The following is a 23545-nucleotide window of genomic DNA, read 5'->3' as shown; positions in this document are numbered from 1 at the left end:
TTAAAGAATTTTGCTAGAGAAAATATCAAAATTCACTTTTGTCTTTCAATAATACTACAATAGTTACCATATCTCTAGAAATGGATTCAGGAAGTGCAATTTTTGGTTTAATCCACCTTTTTAAGTAATTCCAAAATATTTTGGTTTTGTTGCATTCACAGAAGACATGGTCTATTGTTTCTATGTCTCTTTCACAGAATGAGCATTTATTGTCATCGATATTAAAATGATTTCTTAGCTCTTTTAATGGGTAAATTGTATTTAAAATTTCAAAGTGTGTTTCATTAGCCTCTTGTTGTAGGTTTTAGATATAGCATTTTTAAACTTTTAATTAATTAATTTTTTTTCAAATTTAAGTATGTTTTTATTTATTTTCAAAGGAAATAACGTTTTGGTTAGACAGCTTCTAATTGTGAAGTTATTGAATTTTTATCAGCAAATGATATCCCATTAATTAATAGTGGGTAATTGTGGGAATAGGATGATATGCTATTATATTTTGAATCTGACTGATACATTGTTTTGGTAATGCTTTAAGAAGCAGGAATCTAAACCAAACAGCTGAGTGAGTGCAATAGAGACCACATAGGAAAACAAAATATTTATTCAAGTTATTCAGAAACAGAATATTGTTTTAATGAACTTTAATTATTTGAGAATGAACACCAGAGGTTTGCAAGATGGATGTAAGAAGTATTTAATGACATGCTTTATTAGATGTTTGTTTATAAGAGGGGGAGCAACTCAGTTTGTTGATCAAAACAGAAATGCTCTCAGCTAGTCGACTCCAAATTGACATCAAGCTGATTTTTGTAAAAGTGGACAGCAGGACTGACAGTTGGTTGCAGGAACTAGACCCCTGATAATCTAACAATGATAATCTTCATATCATGGCTACCAGGCCTTCTTAAACAGACACACCCTGCCACACCAATCAGCTAGATTCTCTCTCCTGCTGTACTTTTTGTGTTGCAGCTCTGTTTTTATTGGATGTTGTGTTTTCAGTCAGCCAATGAAAACAGTAGCAGTCCTCGGAGGAGGTATTGGGGGTTTGGCTGCCTCTTTCTACCTCTGCAAGAATCCCCAGGTTACCAAGGTAACACACCAAAACATTCACATCTAAGGATCACTAATCATATTCAGTTTTAATCAACCAGTGTGAGTATGGTTGCTCTCTAAACTGAGGACTTTTGACAGTTTGCTCGTTCTGAATGCCACTGGGTTGTAGTTTCTTCAACACGACATCAGGTTGAAAAGACAGGAGCAATTGTTGTTGCCCATTAGCTTCTGATTGGTTATAAGGACATATTGAAACTATTTGAAGTTCATCATTCTATAGAAAACATAACCAGTGCTACAACTTAAGATTCAGCTGTTAACCATGTCAGGAGAAGAGAATTCTCCTGGAATGTTCTCCTAAGGTGTTTCAGTCTGCACCGGCCTTCGTTAGTATGTCCAAGGTTTCAGTTCAGGACAGAACAGAAAGAGTCTGAACACAGACACTGCTCTGGAACCTTCAGAGAGAAACACAGAGACAAACAGCCAAAGACCCTGAGAGGAGAGGAGTGGAGCTTTACACGGCTGATAAATTACTGGCCAACTACTATGAGTTCTTACTGCCCAAAGTTCTTCTATAAACTCTGGAATGATGTTGTACACTTAAGCCCTGTTCGCACTGCAGGGTCTGGCCTGGTCGGTTCGACCCGGTCCCATTGGTGCTATGGTCCTGATCGTTTTGCATTGAGCAGGATAAGTCATGTAAATCGAGCCGTTGCTAAAGCTACCGAGACGATCTCCCCAGCGACTGCAGAACAGTTTTCTTCTTGGCTCTCCCGTCCTGCTTTTTCTGCATGTGCTCATGAGCGTGGAAGCTGAGGGAAACATTTACCTCAGTTTTACATTTAACCAAAAAAAAAAAAAATTCATCTGAATGTTGTCTCTGAGCTGGACTCGCAGCCAGCTGAACTACCGCTGTGGCAGGCGGGATTTCCGGTGGAAATCCACTCGTTCACAGCCTGGCCGACTTCTGATCATCTGTTCAATGGGGTATATGCCACGAGAGGTGGTGACGTATTTCCGTTTGAATTTATTCCACATAGATTGGTTCCGGGTCCTGCTTGCTTCTGTTGTTTTTGGCCGAAGCTGCAAGATCTGTACCATGAAAAAGACGCAAAACTTAAAATATCTGCGAGCTGCTGGTACAACGACTGAGTTTTGTTATGTGCCGTTGTGTCCAGTAATTAGTCGGTACCATCCGTTTCTTAGTTTTTTAATTTTCCTGCTGATATCAAGGCGACAGCAGACTGTAGCCAAAACTTAGCCACTACAGCTAACACGCGGTTTGTAGCTGCCTGCTATTTCAAAGCTTGAGGATATTGAAGATCCAGCGTCAGAAATGGGAGACGGAGGTTAAAAGGAAGCTGTACGTGCTTCGTTCACTGGAATAATTTGTTGGAGGAAAATAATGCCGGAGGAAATCCACTGCTACGGAAACAGGCTGAGAACAGAGGCAACGATTCGGCACAAGGTAAGTCAATATGTGTGTTGATGTGCGTAGGCAGCTCCTTAGCTTTTGTTTATATGACATATATAAAATACATTTAACATGCAGTCGGAGCCCCTCCGATACCGAGCAGGTAATTTAAGAACAGCCGAGAGCAGCAACGCTTCAGCCCGATCCAAACCACACAGGTAGTCGGTCAGATTAAGGTCCAAAACCTTCGCTTTACAGCCGTTTAACTTTCACCGATCCACATGAAAAACCCACAGAACAAATGGTACAAATCACGTATTTCCCGAATCCCGAAAATATGACATCTACCTTTGCTGTTTCATAATTATAATCCACGTTAGAGTGAATTTTTCCACTTGGCTGCTATAATCTGTTCTTGCTTTACACAACGTAATTTCTCTTTTTTTTCTCTGAGATTCTGCTTAGAAAATGAAGTTATGAAGTTACATCCTCCTGCTGCTTTGTTTTTAAAATGGTAAATTTAGGTTTGCCTTGACTTTTATGAACTGCCTCTATGCATCATTTTTTGTATTACTGTTGGTACAGATATCAGGTGAACACTGTGCTTTGCCTGCTAGTAGTTTAAATTAATTTCAGCTGCACACTTTCAAGAGTATTCAGATTTTAACATGCATTTTCAAAGTAGTACTTTAGTTCACTCTTACTCAGTGACTTCAGTGTTGTTACACCTCTGAAACATTTTTTGCAGTTTCTTTGTGATACCAGAACTATTTCACTTAAACGTTTAATTTCCTGAGATATTGTCAATTTATTTTCAAGCAAAACTCTCAAAAAGAGCCGAGGATTTATTAGTTTTGATTACGTTGTTCAGCTAAATATGGACGCTTGTTTTTTTTGTGTGTTTTTAATTTTTCAGGTTTGCGTCGCAACACCTCGTGTTTCTGAGCCATGATCACAGTGCCGATTACCTTTCCATTGGATCCAAGCACCTGGACCTGCTGACGGCATCCATCAGTCCACGGATCATCACAATGTGGACTAACTTTTTATTTACTTGGTTAAACTATGATCTTGAAACTGGAGCACCAGATATGCAAAAATCTTCCTGCAGACTTTGTTGGCTACCCTGATGGTCATCCTGGACGGGGCTGAGCCGCTCTTCCTCTCTCCTCTTCCTCTCTCCTCTTCCTGTCCTCCAGAGTGACGAGTTTTCATCACCAGTAAAGGCAAACAAGTCTGATGTCTGATTAGCTGCTAGAAAGTATATTATATATTCACTGTTCATTTTGTTATCCTGTTGGTACCTACAATAAAATTGAATCTCATTTGTAATACTCTACATTTTACAAACCTTTTTTCCCCATTTCTCAGTTTTATGTTATATCAAGTATTTACATGTAGATCAGGAGTGAGATGTTAAAATGCAACACTTTTAGGTAATACCAGCAAAGAAATGTGAATATTAAGCAATATGTAGTTAGTCATATAATTTAATATACTGAATAAGGCTGGACGATATGACTTACAAGATTTTTTTCATACCAGATTTGATTTTAATCGATTCCTCCCGTCCTCAATTCCTATAATAAAATCACAGAAAATACTTTCAAAAAGTGCCTTTATTTCAACCATCTGTTCTGTGAGTTGTATGAGGGAGCATAACGGTCAGGATACAAGATTTTTTAATTGCAAAAATGCAGTCATGTTACAGCAGAATAAAGATGCAATTTTATAACAATGTCTTAAAATTACAAGAAGTCGTTTTAATGAGAAATAAAGATTCAGATTGATCTGATGTAACCAGCTCAGTCCATGTGGTTCTGACATTTGTCAGTAATCAACAGGATGTACATTTCCACCTCACCTGACCAGGTAAGCATTAAGGTAAAAATAAAAAATAGAGCAAATACTGTAAACAAAATGGAAAAAGCAACTGATAGAAATACTTTCTATATAAAGAAAAACAAAAACGTTAATAGCAGGAGAAAAGTTGTTGGTAACATTAGCTGAGCCGATCTCTCCATCCAGGAAGCCATCAAACAGAACTCTGTCCAACTCCAACTATAATAAAGATTTAAAAAAAGAAAGAAAACGGGAAGTTAAAATAACAATGCCACTTTAATAATTCAGATCTAATGCGTTCTGGAATCTATTATTGATATTTTACAAATTTCACAAATCAATTAGAAGGTTTCACAAATGTTTTATTTATTCTGTTGTTAGTACAGAATAATCTAGTTAGGTTTGAAATGACTAGGTGTTATAGTTTTTAAAGTACAACATATTAAAAAAGCTCAAGATGGTGAAAAATTAAGTGTAATCGCCCTTTAGCTATTTTCCGAATTAGATGCTACATTCGGAAGCTAACTTCAGCTTCGACTGATAGCTTGGACACAATATAGACAGATCTATATATGTTTATATAGATATATATTTATATCTATCTATAAAGCATAGATATGTAGATTGGGCACTGCACAGATAATCAAAACACTGAACGTTTACATAGCACCTTTGTAAGCTTGTCCCTGTTAGCTACGTCAGACATGAGGCATAATGGTGAATACAAACGATTTATTAACTTACCTTTGAAGTTATTGTGAAGTTTTGACACATCCAGCTTAAATCCTTTGTTGTTGTTGGAGCGTTTCAGGACGTCTGAATAATTTTATAAGCATCATTAATAGTCCTGCAGCGACTGAGGAGCCACTGTTAACATACTGCTGCCTGCGCACCGGAAGCAGGCTATGTGGGAAAAAAATGCGGAAGTGCCAAAACGGAAGTCCGTGGCATATACCATAGACATCAATATTAATGTCTATGGCATATACCCCATTGGAGAAATGTTATTTACATTTACCATTAAAATCTTTGGCTGAAGATCCCAGTGTAGGGTAAGAATAGATTATGACGGGAATTTATTGATGCAGCATATTGAAATGACAGCCATCAAGAAAGTCTAGAGCTCCTCTGATCCAGAGATCTGGTCTTTGTCCCGCCCCCACAGCCAATGAACCAATCAACAGCTAACACCAAACCGGCCCGGTCTGGACGGCCCGATAGGAACCGCAGCTCTCTGGGTTAAAGGGAGCCGGGTGGTACAGGGCTGGAAGTGCTAATGCAAAAACGGTCGCCGGGCCGACCCGGGTCCAGCTGTGCAGTGCAAAAGGATGTGATGTTTTTTTGATCAACACTTTTTTTCCCATTTTGACTTTCTTTATCCAACTTATGTAATCTATGTCAAATTTGGCAAAAGATTTTCTATTTAATTTTGTTAAATATGTAACCATATTTAGAATTGTTGTGCCACTAACTTTTAACTTTCATGTCATGGGAAACAAAGTATTCACACCCCTGGCAGACTGAATTTTAACATTTTCATTCAGTCAATGATGATGTTGGTCTTTCTTTAATAGGGAGGAACACAGGCATCTCTCACAAGATCAGGCAACGGAAAGAGAATATCAACTTTGACTTGTTTTTTTATGTATTATTTGATTTAAAAATTATGTTTCAAAAATATTTCTTACTTTTTATCAATCTTTTTGAAAATTCTTTTTTTGACATTATGTTCATCAAATACCTTCTTATAATTGCTTGTTTCCACTACTTGTTAAATCTTTGGGGATGAGTTTAGAGGGCCTCTGAGCCATCAACCTAATCTTGAGCTCCCTCAGTCAGATTCAGTCAGGACTCTTACTAGGACATTCCCAGGCATTATTATTACTGCCATGAACAGGGGCACCGCCAGGAATCTTGGGTCCCATGACAAAAAGTTAAATTACAGCCCCCAACCCCCGCCCCGCCCAGTCCCGCGCAACTACTGTTAAAGTTTCTTGAGTCTATATGACGCAGATAAAGCATCACAATTTTAAAGGCTTACAACTGCCTTGCTTTCTTTGGTCCAATACTGATACTAACAATATTTAATGCTCATGAATTTTACATGCAACAGTCCGCATGCAATACAGCAATAGAATAGAATACAATACAATAGGTTGCTTAAATTTTTTATTAGTTTTAGATACTGAAATGTCTCTTCCCATTTGCAGCAGTCACAGACAACTTGCAAAATATATATAAAACAATCCAGACTTCTCAAAAAATGCTATGTAGTTGCATTTTATTCAAGTTGCAGTATATAACTTTAATAAAAAATATGTTTTCTCCATATTTGTTAAAGATGTGACTATGTCATGACAGTTTGTTATGAGATAGATAATCTGTGAAAATATCAATCTCCTCCATCTCCTTCCTGAGCTGCTGTTGCTAAAGTAATGCAATGTTCCTGCCACAAACAACCAATCAGAACCAGGAGGGGGGTCTTATGCTGTCAATCAACTTTATTCACTCACTGCTAAATGTGCTAATGGTGGAGAAACAAGTTATTGTTGCAGGAAAACTGTTTATCTGCTGTCATTGGTAGCTATGCCAGTGAAACTGAGCATTCACAACAATCTATTCTTGTTGCAACACAGCACAGAGGGAGGAGGAGGGAGGATGAGATTGTGATTGACGGCACTAAAACCGTCCTGTCTCTGGTTGTAGATGGCACTGGCAGAAGGCAGAGGAAATAATTTTTTGACAAATTATTTCTCATGCCAAACTGTCACAACACAATGACAGCTTTAACAAATATGTAAAAAAAATATTTTTTTTAAGTTACATACTGCAGCTTTAAGTTCACTTAGGAGAGGACCGGTCAGTAGGGACGTAGCAACATATATCTGTAATTTAAATGCAAGCTAAGGTAAAACTGTGTGGACTGGCTGCAGTCCAGCTAAGCTAACTATGCTGAACAGTTGACAGTCTCACACAGTTCAGCATAGTTAGCATATGAATAGACTTATTCACCTCTCTTGGAGAAAAACTTACAAATTCATACTCGCCTTTTTCTCGGTATATATGTCGTTTTTTTTTTGTTTTTTTTTTTTGAAAACCTGATTTTATTATTTTTCTTGGCAGCATAGTAACTGCCACAGTTGTTCTTGTCTTCTACTGACTGCTGCTGAACACCGTCACTGTCAAGCGCGAGCAGGAACGAACCATTTCCTGGAGATCCAGGGGGGCTTCGGAGCAAATATAGTTGTGTGTTTTTTGGTCTGGGAGGGGTAACATTTAATTTTTACTGCTAAAAACAAGTTTTAAAAACACAATAACAGTATTTGACAGGGCCCTATTTTTTTCCTATTTCTGTAAAAAAAAAAATTATTTTCTCACCCTCCATGGGTGGCTCTCTCTCTCTCTCTCTCTCTCTCTCTCTCTGTCTTCTCTCTCTCTCTCTCTCTCTCTCTCTCTCTCTCTGTCTTCTCTCTCTCTCTCTCTGTCTTTTCTCTCTCTCTCTCTCTCTCTCTCTCTGTCTTCTCTCTCTCTCTCTCTCTCTCTCTCTGTCTTCTCTCTCTCTCTGTCTTCTCTCTCTCTCTCTGTCTTTTCTCTCTCTCTCTCTCTCTCTCTCTGTCTTCTCTCTCTCTCTCTCTGTCTTTTCTCTCTCTCTCTCTCTCTCTCTCTCTCTCTCTGTCTTTTCTCTCTCTCTCTCTCTCTGTCTTTTCTCTCTCTCTCTCTCTCTGTCTTCTCTCTCTCTCTCTCTCTCTCTCTGTCTCCGACTCTCTCTCTCTCTGGGAGCTTGAGGGTTCTCCTCCAGTATCTTGGCTGTGCCTAGAACTGCACATTTCTGGACTGAGATGTCTGATGTTGTTCCTGGGATCTGTTTGAGCCACTGCTCCAGTTTGGGGGTGACTGCCCCGAGGGCCCCGATGACCACAGGCCCCTCTGTGGTCTTCACCTTCCAGGCCTTCTCCAGTTCCTCTCTGAGGCCCTGGTATTTCTCCAGTTTCTCCTTTTTCCTGATGTTGTGGTCACTTGGTATTGCTACATCCACCACAACGGCTTTCCTCTGTTCTTTATCCACCACCACAATGTCCGGTTGGTTCGCCATTACCATCTTGTCTGTCTGGATCTGGAAGTCCCACAGGATCTTAGCTCGGTCATTCTCCACCACCTTTGGGGGTGTTCCCCACTTTGACCTCGGGGCTTCCAGTCCATATTCTGCACAGATGTTCCTGTACACTATGCCCGCCACTTGGTGATGTCGTTCCATGTACGCTTTCCCTGCCAGCATCTTGCACCCTGCTGTTATGTGCTGGACTGTCTCAGAGGCCTCCTTGCACAACCTACACCTTGGGTCTTGTCTGGTGTGGTAGATCTGAGCCTCTATTGCTCTGGATGCAGGATGCAGCCTCTGTGCTGTCCTTGAGTCCAGCTTTTTCCAGCTATTGGTAGGATTTTCTGATATCATCGACTTCAGCCATGTAGGGGCTTCTCCTCCCGTGATAGTCCATCTGTCCGTCCGCCCACCTGCCTTAGCTACAGATGTAAATTATTATTTTGTACTCTAATTTAGTTTAGAATGTCCAGTTGTTCACTATTAGTGTTTGTCAATATTCTACTCATTTAAGTTCAAGTGCAATTTTAGGACAACTTTGAAGGAAAATGAATGAAGCCTACAATGCATTTACCTGACATCAATCAACAGGTAATCGTTCTGGAGTCCAGCAGTCGTTTTGGTGGTTGGCTGTGGTCACTGAGGCGGTCTGATGGGGCCGTGTTTGAACTGGGACCAAGGGGGATCCGACCTGCTGGGGCAGTGGGAACCAACACACTCAATATGGTTTGTAAAACCTAAGTGCTACTGTTCTGAACATTTGCATCATAAACTAATAGAAACATGTTTATTGCTACAGTGGTCTTAATATGGATTTGAGAGCCCAGTGATTAAACTTTAGATTTGATGTAGAATTGCTAAAAGATTTCCATCATATGAGAGATGAGCGTCTACTATAGACCCAACAGCCTCTAGACCGGTAACTGTGTCATAAGACGGGAAACGTCTGGTCTGGTTGCTCGTTGGTTGATGGTCCTTAGGCATGAGAGTATATCTGTCCTGGCATGTTTCCTGTTCAGACAGAATCCTCTCATAACTGTGAGATTCAGTGCACAGGTTACATCACAGAGAAACTGATTTAAAGATCCTTCTTGTCAGTGTGGCGATTTTTCTCCCCACCATTAGCAGCATTCTATAAGGACTTTACTATTTTTTATTTAGTCTTTGTAACTGGAATTCAGGGAACAAGAGACTTAAAGGAGTATAGAGAAAACCATGACTATGATCATTAATTAAACTCTGAGAACTTGATTAATTTCAGCATGAATTTGATGTTTGTTTTTGCAGGTGGAAGGTCTGGGTCTGGAGGGAGATATTCTTCCAGTTTCCTACAATCATGTTGCCTCTAAGAACCGCTATCTGTATGTCAATGGACAGCTCCACAAGTTGCCTTCTGGAATAAGGTAAAAGGTTAGGAGCTCAGATATCATCTTGAAGATTTTCCAGAGGAAGAAAAAAAGATCAAGAATTTTTTTTTGTTAAGCTATATGTTCACTGCAGTTAAGATGACTCTGGGAACACAAGAGCCATCACAAAATTCTGTGTCAGACAACCATTAAAACACAGATAAAACTTTTCAGACAGAACTGATATGATTCTTGCAACTGCTTAGCATCAAGCACACCAAGATCCAAACTATTTTGATATTTGGAGTTCAGTTTATGGGTGTAAGAGCTACGTTCTGGAGTTTGAAATGATATCGCAACACTAAAGCTTTAAACAGCATCCATCCATCGTCTACAGCTGCTTATCAATTCTGGGTCATGGAAAGCTGGCACCTTTCTCCAGCAGTCATTGGGTGAGAGGCAGGGTACACCCTGGCAGATCACCTGTCTTAAAAAAACATGAGAAACATGCTAAGCTCTGTGAAATCTCAACCAGTCTTTCATCTCTAACAATCTTTGTGTTAGTGGCTCTTTTATCACATTCACTCTCCCTCCTTGCTTTTTGTTACAGTGGAATTTTGAAAACAGTCGCTCCATTCTCCCGCCCCCTTCTGTTCAGTTTCCTCACTGAGATCTTGGTAAAGAAAGGAAGAGAAGAGGATGAGTCCATTCATTCATTTGTCTCCAGGAGGCTTGGAAAGGAGGTAAGGGGCCCACAACTACTTTTCTGTTGCTGCATCAATCATTAAGATTGTTTTTTTTTTTTATAAGATCTAAACCTGATATTATTTTATTAGACAAACTTTTTAATTTCTCCAGACCGTCATGGTTTCTTGTTCACCACAGAAACCCGTAACTTTGTTGACACAAAGTTTGGTCCAGGTCTGACCTTGTGGAAGTTATTGCACCCTCATCTTTTATGGAGAGCAATCAGACTTTGAGGTTTGGCCATGCTCACATGGTTTGATGCAGCAAAAAGCATTTGATAACTTTTGATCTCCAATGTCTTACAACTATACTGATCAAAATGAGGTCTACAAGTCCAAAGCTGTAAGGAATTTGCTCAGACATGTGGGTAAAGAAGAGAAAATGGCAACTTTGATTCAAATTTGCCAGAGTTGAGCCCTCAAGCTGAGGGTTCAGCCTCAGGGCCAAGGGTTTAGAAGCCGATCTAAACTGTCTTTGGGTTTAGACCTTTAAGCTGAGTGTAGGTGCTGCTGAGCCTTCTTGATGACTGCTGTGATGTTATCAGTCCAGGAGAGGTCAGCAGAGATGAGGACGCCAAGACACCTGAAGGTGTGGGCCCTCTCCACACTCGGCGTTAATGTAGAGAGGAGCTGTGTCGGTGCTGAGCTTCCTGAAGTCCATGATGACCTTCTTGGTTTTCTTGGTGTTCAGAGTGAGGTTGTTCTCTGAACACCAGGCTGCCAGCTTCAGGACCTCCTCTCTGTAGGCTGCCTCATCACCCTGTGAGATGAGTCTGACCTCTGTGGTGTCATCAGCAAACATGACAGTGTGTTTGTTGTTGTGAGCCGGACTGTGTGGTGGGTGTAGAAGCTTAGTGTAGACTCGAGAGATGAGTATCGTTGATTATAGGCGAGATGGGATGACTGCCTGACTCAGGAAGAGGTTAAAGATCCTAGTAAAGATGGGTGCAAGCTGGTAGGGCACACTGAGCATTTTACCAGGTACTCTGGAGCTGACGGCTTTCTTGGAGTTCACTGCCAGAAGCATCTGTCTGACATCATACTCTTGTACAATGAGTTGAGTGGTGAAGGAAAAAGGCGGGAGAGGGGTTGGGGAGCAAAACGGTTCTGCTGGTAGGTTTCAAAACGGGCAAAGAAGTAGTTTAGCTCCTTAAACTTACAGTTGATACTGTAAAATACCTAGAACGAGTTTATCAAAGTTTGACACATAAAATCACTAAAACCCTTTGATCCAAAATGGCTGATTTTCTGTTTGTTTTAGGACATTCCTCCAGGAATTTTTTTACTCAACTTGGAGAGATCTCTATGTGAACCTAACTTTAATTGTCTTCAATAAATGGGTCAGCCTGACTGAGGTTAGGGCCACTGTTTTACTATTTGGCCATTCCTATTTTTATGAATATCTTTGCAACACAGAAATTTAATTGAATTTTGTGCAGAGTAAGTTTTCGAGTATGTTTAGGCCCTCCAAAACACGTTTCATTTAACAAAAGAATATATTTTCAATTAATAATAGGCCATTACAGCACTTTCATTGTTTATGCCTCATTAAAGCAAGAAGGATAATTGGGCATTCCTCACACCGAGACGGTGCTACAACCTGTGGATTGCTGACTCCGCCTCCTCGACATGTTCACTGCTTGGCTGGTAGTACCAAGCAGTACTCATATCTAATCAAATCAATAAATCTATTTGTGCTATTGAGTTGTTTTCCTCTGTGTTTAGTTGGCAGACCTAGCTATGGACAGTGTGTGTCGGGGTGTGTTTGCGGGGGACTGTAAGAAGCTGAGTGTGCGCTCCTGCTTCCCTTCACTCTACAAGGCTGAGCAGCAGAGAGGATCCCTGACTCTGGGCTTCCTGCTGGGCTCAGGTAAAGCACACACCTCACTTCCTTTTCCCTTCAGGTTCAGGCATATCTTAATACTTTCTGGATGATATATCTCTCCAAATGTAGTGGAGTTCTAGGTTTCTTCTAATCAGACAAACAGTAGTGGCTTCGCAGCCATAAAAACACAATCCTTTTCAGTCATGCCCTGTTCATTTCACTTTATGAAATCACTTTTTTTTAGGCTCATGGATAAAAATGTCATTATCTTTACGCTCAAATTTTCTTGTTGAAGAAAGTCAATTTTGTAGAGTTTTTCCACTTTTCTTTGTGGCAGATGATGACTATAAGTTGTTAGTCAAACTGATGGTGCAACCAGACTCTGAATCTGTAAAACTGTATGTTCTATAAAATTACATGTGTTGTGGTAAACCTGACATGAACTGTATGTTTTGTGGGATATCATGTGTAGGTGTGTGATACTAATTTGAAAAATAATCTTTTTTCTGCTCTCATATCATTGTGATCTTCATAGTTTAATTAGAATAAAATTATATGTTTGGAACCCCCCAGGTTCAGCACCTGTGATTGTTCCTGGACATCTGGCTCAGAGAGCAAAGAGAGAGGCCTGGGCTCAGTGGTCTCTAAAGAGGGGAGTGGAAACCTTGCCAGAGTCCATTGCTGAGTTCCTCCAACAGAGTGGCAAGGTGGAGCTGCACAGGGATGCAGCTGTTAGACAAATAATTCCCACAACATCTGGATGGAAGGTTTGTAAGAATATCATGACTAGACCTGAATAAGGTATTGTAAGCATAGAATAAATCATCTGCATTACTTTGCACTGATAGTTTGACGATGTACTTAGAAGTTAGGCCCTGTAGTGACACGGTAAAGAAATTACCCGGGGCCAGGGCCGGGCTGACCTGTAAGTAGAGCTGTATAATTAAATCGATTCTACGATATGTATCGATATTTTTCCCCCTCGGGAGGTACCGATTTTTCATCCGCGAGTATCGATCCATTAAATCATAGGGGTCCACAGGCTATATTCGTCTTTTTAACATGTCTGACTTGTGACGGCTTGGTAGCAAGACTCCGCCTCCCCCAGTCTCACTTTCAACTTGTGCTTAAAGAGCACATTATAAAATACACACTAGTTTTTAAATTGTGTTAATAGGCCAAGTAAAACCGGAGTTGTGCTAAAATAAGTAAGCCATATTTTTCCAAATGTCAGAGAAATGTCAAAAACTGGCTATTCCGGTTATGTGACAGGGAATGAACTTCCAAACGTAAAAACGAAATGCAACATTAGATTCCTTTGTTTTTAGAAATCTCAAATCTTCAACAAATAACGATGGGCTGTGTTTTGTTGCTAAGAGACAAAGTAAAGTTGCTCAAGTTACGGTGAAAGAGAAGCGGAACGGTGTAGCAACAAAAGCAGTGAGATCGCGAAATTAATACATAGTTTGGATATTGGAGCGATCAGTGGCATCCACTTCGTAATTTGTTTTTAGCTTAGTGGTTTCTGTTCTGTATATAAAGGATTACTTGATGAATGAAGGCACAGCAGGCAGTGGCGCTCTGTTTTGAGCCGGAAGACGAAGAGGGAAAACCCACAGCCGGAATCCGCGGTGCTGCGAGGATTGCCATGACGACGATGGCTGATCGATCATTCATATTAGTAACTGACAAACAGTATCAGAGACTGAGAGAACGATGAGATCCTGGCAGTCTGAGAGGCAGCTACTCAGCAGTGGTGGAGAAAGTACTCAAAAAATTTACTTAAGTAAAAGTACAAATAGATGAAAATGTACTTAAGTAAAAGTAAAAAAGTACTGGTTTTTAAAAATACTTAAGTATTAAAAATAAAAGTACCTGCTGAATGCATTACCTAATCACTAATATCATTAAGTGTACTGATCGTATTTAATTTTAATACATCAGTAATGTGCCATTTTTATGAACAATGCCACAGATAAAGCATGTTTTTATTATGTTTACTCTCTGTAACACAGTTTAGACTTGGATATTTGATTCTATGCATCATAATTTCAGGGATAGAAACATCTTGTCTCCTGTCCTAACATAGCATGAACTTCACTTGTTTTTTTGCCACTAGTGGCTTTTATTTTGAAAGAAATCCAACAGAAAAGGGATGGAAAGAAGGTGGGTGGGGGAGGACATGCAACTGAGGAGCCAGTAGCAAAGTTGTAGTCAAGACCACCTACCCAAGACCAAGTCAAGACCAAGACCAGCACCCCACGCTACGTGACACAATAAAATTAAGTTTTACCTTCAAAATTGCTTCACAAATTGATCTGAAATATCCACATTCCCATAAAGCACCTAGATATTAAATACTTAGAGCTGAAATAAATGTAATCAGTAAAGATCCGTCCAGAAGAATCGGATCATTCCTGAATGTCATATCAATGCAGACTTTGGTCACAGCGTTGTCCCATATTTGCGACACCTCAGTCAACACCTCCACACAATAATTCAGCGCATGAGTGACAACTTTTTTCATCGCAGATGCAACATGTGTGTCTCTGTACAGCTAGCTTTGCTAGCATCACGTCCACAGATCTTACCTTTCTTTAAGCCAGTGGTTCCCAAACTTTTTCTCCTGCGCCCCCTCTGTGGTTTCCAAACATCTTCTGGGCCCTCCCTATGGATTACAATAGGGCAGTGATTCCCAAAAATGTTCTGCCCTCCTCACTCTCCTGTCCCCGTTCCTCCCATGGATTACAATACAATTCCCCCCAAAAATGAAAAACAAAAAAAATAAACTGGGCACAACTTTTTATTTGTAACAATATTCAACTTTATCATCTCATACATTTTGATAAAAAAAAAATTCTGCAAAACGAGGTTGAAACATGAACAGCGCCCTGAGAGAAAAATAAACTACAATAAAGATTTGTTGTGCAAAAATTCCTTTAATCCTCCCATCTTTTCAGTGGCTGGAGTGAGCCTGCTTGTTGCTGCAGATCTTCTCAAATCTGGGTTACAGTTTTGACACTGCAACCATGAGTTCATTTTCAATGTCCAGCTTTGATCTGTATTTGGTCTTGATTGAGGCCACAGCAGAAAAACCTTTCACATAGGTAGGATGTGGCAAAAGGAAGAAATGTGGCCAGTTCTCTCTTTCCTAGCAGAGGGTGATCTTTATCCACTCCTATCCAAAATGCAGCCAGTGTCTTTGACCTAAACTGCAGCCTCATTGTTGAATCGGAGGTGATATCAATGAACTCTTCTGATGTGCTGAAGTCGGCAGGTGGTGTTGCATTGAAGGGATCACGGATCCAGTCATATTCTTTGGACTCCTGCACCAGGAAATATTTCTGGAAATGTTTCTGAAGGGCAGTGATGTGTGTGTTCATGCATGAGGTCACGGTGTTCTCCAGCTTGTTGCCTTCAGTGAAGGATTTTAAGTTATCAAATGAGTCCACATTTCCATCTTTCACCCGCTGCCCCCACATCTCTAGTTTTCTGATAAATGATGTGACTTTATCTGCCAGATGTGGAAGGTGTGTGTTTGAGCCTTGCATCTGCAAATTCAGTCCATTGAGTTTCAGAAACATGTCACTGAGATATGCAAGTTTCATGAGAAACTTGTTACAGTTAAATTTGTGGGCAAGATCACTGCCTTCCTCCTCCAAAAGGATGCGGATCTCATCTCGCAGTTCAAAGACCCTGGGCAGCACCTTCCCACGTGAAAGCCATCGGCACACACTGTGAAATAGAACAGCTGTGTGGTCGGAGCCCATTTCCTCGCACAGTGCTAAAAAAATCCGGACTTTGACAGGTCGTGTTTTAATGTAGTTGACTGTGGCAATGACGTCGTTCATTACTTCATTCAGCTCGGGACTCAGCTGTTTAGACGCCAGAGCTTCGCGGTGTATCATGCAGTGTGTCGCTTGCAGACCGCCTCGTTTCCCAGCCATGGCCTGCGCGCCGTCTGTGCAGATCCCCACACAGTTCTCCCATTTCAGATCGGCCTCTTTTAAGTAAGAGTCAGTGATTTTAAAGAGTTCTTCTGCAGTGGCTCTGCCAGGAATTTGTTTGCAGAAAAGCAATCCCTCATTCATCTAATTTCCATCTATGAATCTGACATAAGATATCAGTAAGCAGTTTTTGTTACTGAAAGTGGCTTCATCCATCTGGAGCGCAAAGCGATCATCTCGCACCTCATCATTAAGCTGCTCCTCGATGTCCTTTGATATGTCACGCTTAGCTCCCAACAGCTAAAGTAGCATAGCTGACATAAACTTTAGCTCCCGCTAACAGAAACATATGAGGAGGGCAGAGTATCAAATACCAGACATATAAAATGTAATCTGAAATCATTTATAATTACTCCATGTGTCATTATAAACGGAGAGCAAAGCCTGCAGGTTTAGCTTCTACTTCAGAGGACAGACCACCGGGTCGCTCCGTCTTGCTTCTGGGTTTGCCTGGCTATTTTTCCGGCCAGCGAACTATTCCGCCACCCAGTGGTCCTTTTTCAGACCACTTAGTCTCCTGTACCGCTCAAAAATGCACAATATGTCTATAAATAATTTGAGGATATTAAAAGGAAGTGCTGATATATTCCGTTTTCCACTAACTAAAATATTTGCCACTTCGGCACAAGCACAGTGAGAAACGTCAGAGGATAAAAACACTCTGCTGCAGCAGGGCCGAGCGCAAATCGTGACACCGCACCTACTAATGGCACTTCCGGTGGCAGGTGTGACACCTGCCACAAGTGCCACTGCGTTCGGCTGACTTCGGCTGACCTCGGCACCTCGTACTGGCACTTCCTCTGACACCTGCTATTAGTGCCACTGTTTTCGGGTCTAGCTGTCAGTGTTGCCACTGACTTAGGCAAATGGACTACATATCCCATGATGCTTTATTACTAGTAGAAGAAGAACTTAAAGACAGACGAAGAAGACAGAATTTAATAAGAGTTTTTTTTCGCAGAAATACTTATGTTAGCTGAATTCCTACACGTTTTGTATATCATGTATGATTTGTTCATCCTATTTATTCACTAAAGTTCATCTGAATAATCCAGCCGACTCCTTTCGTCTTTGAATTAATCAAATACACAGCAGGTATCAGGGATGCCATTGGTTTCGGCACCTTTGTAACAGCTGAGTCTGGCCTCCACTAGAGCTGCCATTAGGTGTCCAGGATGTTTCAGAGCTGTCACAACTGGTGCCGATGTTTTGGGGGATGGCAATGACAATTTTTTGAAAACGTGTTACTTATAATGCGTGTTTATAAAAAAAAATTCAATGGTAATTGGTTATTTATCCATTTAACACTTTGAATATTTTTGACTGAGTTTAATTCAAGCAAGATGGCCAATTGAATATACTATAAAGTGTCACTTTTACAGTGGAACCTGTCACTATGTTCAAGGCAAGGCAAGGCAAGGCAATTTTATTTATATAGCACCTTTCAGTCAAAGACAATTCAAAGTGCTTTTACAGAGAAACAATACCAATCAGACAAGTAACAAAATAAAAAAAAAAAAAAAAGAAAGAAATTCAAGAATAGGCAACTTCAAATAGAAATGTTTTTAACCTTGTTTTAAATAAACTCAAAGTTGGGGCAGACTTGCAGTGAGCCGGAAGCTTATTCCAGAGGGCTGGAGCATAAAAACTAAAAGCTGCTTCCCCGTATTTTGTTCTGACTCTCGGAATGACTAATAGGTTTGACTCAGTTGATCTTAAAGGTCTGGGAGGTATGTAGGGCTGAAGAAGATCCGTAATATAATCTGGGGTTTTGTTGTGTAGAGTTTTATACACCAATAAAGAGATTTTAAATTCTATTCTTTTAGCAACTGGGAGCCAGTGCAACGATCTCAGAACTGGACTGATATGTTGATCTCTTTTTGTTTTAGTCAGGACTCTTGCAGCTGCATTCTGAAGAAGCTGCAGCTGTTTTATTGCTTTTTTTGATAATCCAGTAAAAATGGCATTACAGTAATCGAGCCTGCTAAAGACAAAGGCATGAATTAGTTTTTCAGAATCTTGTAGGGACATCAGTCGTCTAATTTTGGAAATATTTTTTAAATGATCATATGCAGTTTTTATGATAGATTTGATGTGGCTGTCAAAGTTTAAATCTGGATCCATCATCACTCCCAAATTTTTGGCTTTATCAGAACATTTTAAGCCAATCGATTGAAGGTGGGTGATCATTTGTAATCTATGCTCTTTTGGTCCAAACACTAGCACTTCAGTTTTGTTTATATTTAATTGGAGGAAATTTTGGCACATCCAGACATTAATCTGCTCGATGCATTTAGTAAGTATATGTACCTGACTGTAGTCCCCTGGCGATAGACTAATATATAACTGTGTGTCATCTGCATAATTATGATAATCTATATTATTTTGTTGTATAATTTGAAGTAGTGGAATCATGTAAATATTAAAGAGAAGTGGCCCCAAGATGGAACCTTGGGGAACTCCACAAATAATGTCAATAAGCTTAGATTTAAAATTGCCTATGGACACATGAAAAGTTCTGTTGGACAGGTAAGATTTAAGCCAACTGAGCGCTGTGCCTGAAATGCCAACCCAGTGTTCTAATCGGGATAGTAAAATATCATGGTCAACTGTATCGAACGCAGCACTCAAGTCAAGTAAGACTAGTACAGTGATTTTATTACGGTCTGTATTTAGACGGAGGTCATTAAATATCTTCACAAGAGCAGTTTCAGTGCTGTGATGTTGACGAAAACCTGATTGGTAGACATCAAAACAGTTGTTCAGGGCAAGAAACCCATTAATCTGTTGAAATACAATTTTTTCCAATATTTTGGCTAAAAATGGTAAGTTCGATATTGGTCGATAATTGCTTAAGTCCGATGAATCCAGATTATGTTTTTTTAGAAGTGGTTTAACTACTGTAGTCTTTATAGCCTGAGGGAAGACTCCAGAAGAGAGAGACTTATTAATTATTTGTAGCAGATCCGGAGCAAGAACATCTAAGACCTTTAAGAACAAACTGGTAGGTATGATGTCAAGGGAGCAAGTAGATGGTTTCATATGAAGTAATGTATGAGTCAAATCTTTCTGGCTAACCAAATTAAAGTGACTCATCCTATGTAATTTTTGATTAGAGAAAAATATAGGTAATTGTTCATTTGCAACGGACGTAGCGGAATTTACTGTCTTTCTTATTTCCATTGTTTTGTTTATGAAAAAGTTGGCAAATTTGTGTTCAAGGACACATCTGGTTAATCACACATCACTGATAGTTAATAGGACTTTTTACTTAATCAAAATGACATTCAACCCTTGCCCATGTTTATATCGCAGAACAGTGGCTGACATGGTGCAACAGGAAGCCAAATGTTGCAACTGGATAATAGTAATAATAATCAGACTCTGTAAGCTATGCTAATTAACGTATATTGTAGAAATTAATAAAGTTTGAAAAATAAATGTAAGCTTAATGATCATAATTTCTCATGGAGGAATAATAAGTTATTTGATCCTGATGTAGTAAATTCACACGTTGACTAAACATGAATTTTACAGCAGACTTCAAATTGCTGTTTAAAGTATTTACATACAATGGCTAATAAATACTGACAAATCAATTACTATGCATATACTTTGTGACATAAACTTGAAAAAATGTTGAAACATATCTGCCAAATAAAATAATATGTAAGCAGCACAATTTTCTTTGAAAAAAGCATTTTCATCTTAAGTAAAACCCAAAGTAATTTTTATTTCCAAAAATATGTAACAATCTTGTTCTTAATGCTGCTTAGGATTCACACATTGTCAAATTTTTTGAGGTGTAAATACTTTGTGTTTTGACTTATCAATATTCAATATTGGTGTAAAAAAATTGAAGGTGGTTTAACTTGAAAGTGAAAGTCCTCCTGCTGCCTTGAAAATGCTGTTGAAATGCATTTTGTAGCTCAGATTTTAGTCATTTTCTCATCTTTGAATAAGAAACTTTGAAGACAATGAACAGAACCAGAAACAAACACAGAGAAGCAACCTTCATGTATGCCACACAAATCTGTAATAAACTTGACAAATAATGAAAAATAGCAGAGATTAAATTTAATAAATAAAAACAAGTAATAACTATTTAAAACTGGTTAACAGGCATTTTTGGAAAATTATGATAACATGTTTTTTTTTTTAAAATTGCATTATCTTAACAAAAAACAATGAAAGTTATAGTGGCTGCCTGGTCTATTAGATAATAGACCAGGCAGCCACTATAACTAATGACATCCTGTGAACTGTCATGGAACCATGCTGAACATAATGTCACTCTGGAATTGTCAATATCTCATGTTGCCACTGTCACTAATATTAACTAATAAGTCAATATTAGTGAACTTACCCGGTTTAATAATCAATAGCATTATATTAAGGTCACTGTATGAAAATAATTATAATCCGGAATTGACAGGAGCTTGTCAGCACTGACATACCATGGCAACCTAGTGTCAGTTGTAGTGGTGGGTACCTAGTGGTAGCTATTATCAGCTGTTGCAGAAGAGGTCCCATCTGACAGTGCAGGAGTTGTCTTTCTCTGTTTAAGTCTGAACACCGGCTGTATATTTAAATATGTATGAGAATTATGTTGGAATTAAGATATATTTTATTTCTATTTCTTTAAACTAAAGTTATTCATATGCTACATTCTGTCTGAAACGGATAGAGAATGAGGTTAGCAGCCTGTGGCACCCATAGCCACCTTACTTGTGCCACCTTACCCAGTGGTAAGGTGGCACAAGTGGCACCTTACCCAGAAGCCCGTGGCACAAGTGACAGCTTATGGCAGCTGTCAACATGTTTTCACTGAGGCTGTTTATTGGAAACTGAAATTTGAGACTGTATAAAAAATAGACCAGGGCATATTTGCTTTTTTAAGGGAACAGAATACTTAAGAGGAAATGCAATACTTTGTGCCAGATCCACCATTATTTTCATTAATTATAAATTCATTCATATTAAATCTGACACAGAAGCTGTCACCAAAGAATATTCTATTTCTATTCTATTGTTTTCCCCACTAAGCATATTTAAATATGCTGAAGTATGTATAATACAATTAAAAATACTTTAAAAATACAACTGTTTATAAATATGGCTGCATGTATAAGGTTTCCAGTAACAAAACAGCGTGTTATGAAAGATTAAATGTTCAAATACGTCATTGTGCCTGTTAAACATATAACGCTGAGTGGAGCGGTCGAACGCTATAAGATGGCCGCCCTAAATCTCGTCAGCAAAAATAGGCGAGAGCGGTCCGTGAGGCGTGGGAGGTGCCAGTATGAGGTCGTGGCAACCCTTGGAAGGTGCCGAAGTCAGTAACAACACTGACAGCTAGACCCGAAAACAGTGGCACTAATGGCAGGTGTCAGAGGAAGTGCCAGTAAGAGGTGCCGAGGTCAGCCGAAGTCAGCCGAACGCAGTGGCAACACTGACAGCTAGACCCGAAAATAGTGGCACTAATGGCAGGTGTCAGAGGAAGTGCCAGTAAGAGGTGCCGAGGTCAGCCGAAGTCAGCCGAACGCAGTGGCACTAATGGCAGGTGTCACACCTGCCACCGGAAGTGCCATTAGTAGGTGCGGTGTCACGATTTGCGCCTGCTGTCTCTCAAAACACTAGACTCAGAGCAAAACTCAGATGTCCCAGCTTTTACTAGCATGTAAACGCACCATCTACACACAAATCTGGGAGCTTCCCCGAAGCATGAAATGAGTCTCAAAAATAGTTGTGCACTCATAACCGGATCTGTGTGTAAATGCAGTTTTGTGTGTGTGTACCAGGTGATTTGTGTGTACTTTTTCAACATGTATAGGCGTAGGAGAAGGTTTATTTTATTTTTAAGGTTTACAAATCCAGTATTACACACGCACAGATATTTTTACAAGCACCCAAATCTTTTTACACACGCACAAATCCTGTTACACACACACAAATATTTTGAGACTATTTTCACTCCATAGGTTGGTGCCACTTTGGTTCCTTGATGCCTTCCTCCCACTGTGGTACATAACGAAGACACTACTTTACAGTTTTGCTGCAGTCTTTGTCAGTCTGCGTTGGGTCAAACTGCTGAGCAGCAGCTGGAAAACATAAAACTAAGAGTGAGGAAGGCACTGGTTAGAAAAAGGACAAACATTTGAAACACATTGAAATATTAAATAATGTACTGGTTATAGGTCTGAGAGCATACACACAAACCATACGGTCCATTTGTACACTCACAGTTAAATTAATAAGGACACTCCAATGAATATTCATGAATATTTAATTAAATGTTGACATATAATCACATTTACCTATGAAGCTGCAGCATATGCACAAAACAATGAAGTTATTTTTCAATAAACACAGTTAAGATAAAAGTAATACCCCAAAACATTCTATACAAGTTCTCAGAATAGAATTCAATTCAGAAGCAGGTTGCAGACAAGTCAGCAGCTAAGGGGCTGTGTGGATGGAACAAACCACTAATGTAAAAAGGGAAGTGGGCCACTCCACTGCTTGGAGTGACTTGTAGAAGTTTTTGTGTCAACACATTATGCAGTCAGTCAGAAATAGGCCTGTCACAATAACAAATTTTGCTAAGCAATTAATTGTCCAAAAAATTATTGCGATAAACGATAATATTGTTTCAAGACCTTTTGACACTGATTTAATGGAAATGATGTAATAATGCATACTATTTCCTGTCATAGATAGATGCACTTTATTTTCAAAAGAACACATAACACTGGAACTGATAAACAACCAAAAACAAAAATAAAATTGATTTTCAGTCTCCATTAACAAAAAATGTACTTGAATAAAAACTAAACAACATAAAACCAAAGTGGAAATAAATACTGCATTCGACATTAGATTTCAATCATTAGAATTTGCCCCTAAAACATTGATTCAATGACATCTTTACAACATTAGTTAATTGGCTAGAATTGGATGATTATTTGATGGTTGATCCACCGTCAGTCATCAACCTTAACCATGAATTCAACTTTTTGACCATAATTCAACATTGAGTTGCCATCGCTTGCTATCTGGGACACAACAGAGACAGATCAGGCGAGAATCGTGGTAAGATTGAGGGACAAAATCTTTCCACCGTCACCACCACCATGGTGCAGCAGGACAGTAACCACACAAACTGAGTCCATATTAAAGCTCTCATACAGACAGTAAATATATGATC

At 39.4% G+C, this 23545-nt stretch overlaps 1 protein-coding gene and 2 long non-coding RNA genes across 7 annotated transcripts in view; 2 read left to right on the top strand and 1 right to left on the bottom strand.

Annotated features, from left to right (window-relative positions):
* The window catches only part of ppox (protoporphyrinogen oxidase), a 32333-nt gene that overhangs the window by 1044 nt on the left and 7744 nt on the right, over positions 1-23545 (top strand). For 3 of the 5 annotated variants that reach the window (XM_088014311.1, XM_088014313.1, XM_088014315.1), the window contains exons 2-7: positions 1006-1096; positions 9006-9140; positions 9702-9817; positions 10371-10503; positions 12232-12376; positions 12905-13098. In XM_088014311.1, coding sequence (XP_087870437.1) covers positions 1013-1096; positions 9006-9140; positions 9702-9817; positions 10371-10503; positions 12232-12376; positions 12905-13098 — 807 coding nt within the window. In that variant the 5' untranslated portion in view covers positions 1006-1012. Of the gene's footprint in view, positions 1-975; positions 1097-9005; positions 9141-9701; positions 9818-10370; positions 10504-12231; positions 12377-12904; positions 13099-23545 lie in introns of all 5 variants that reach the window. The other 2 variants (XM_088014312.1, XM_088014316.1) reach the window with 2 other exon arrangements.
* LOC148155195 (uncharacterized) lies at positions 1105-4402 on the top strand. The gene is made up of 2 exons (XR_015765740.1): positions 1105-2987; positions 3390-4402. It is a non-coding gene; the product is annotated as an uncharacterized LOC148155195 (long non-coding RNA).
* LOC148155194 (uncharacterized) lies at positions 4216-5201 on the bottom strand. The gene is made up of 2 exons (XR_015765739.1): positions 5060-5201; positions 4216-4534 (listed from the first exon to the last, which is right to left on the bottom strand). It is a non-coding gene; the product is annotated as an uncharacterized LOC148155194 (long non-coding RNA).

This window comes from Poecilia mexicana, unplaced genomic scaffold (genome assembly GCF_051168715.1).
Source record: "Poecilia mexicana isolate PSO_F unplaced genomic scaffold, ASM5116871v1 scaffold_16, whole genome shotgun sequence".
Taxonomy (NCBI): Eukaryota; Metazoa; Chordata; class Actinopteri; order Cyprinodontiformes; family Poeciliidae; genus Poecilia; species Poecilia mexicana.
The sequence above is the reverse complement of the archived record's forward strand: the minus strand, read 5'-3'. Positions and strand labels throughout refer to the sequence as shown.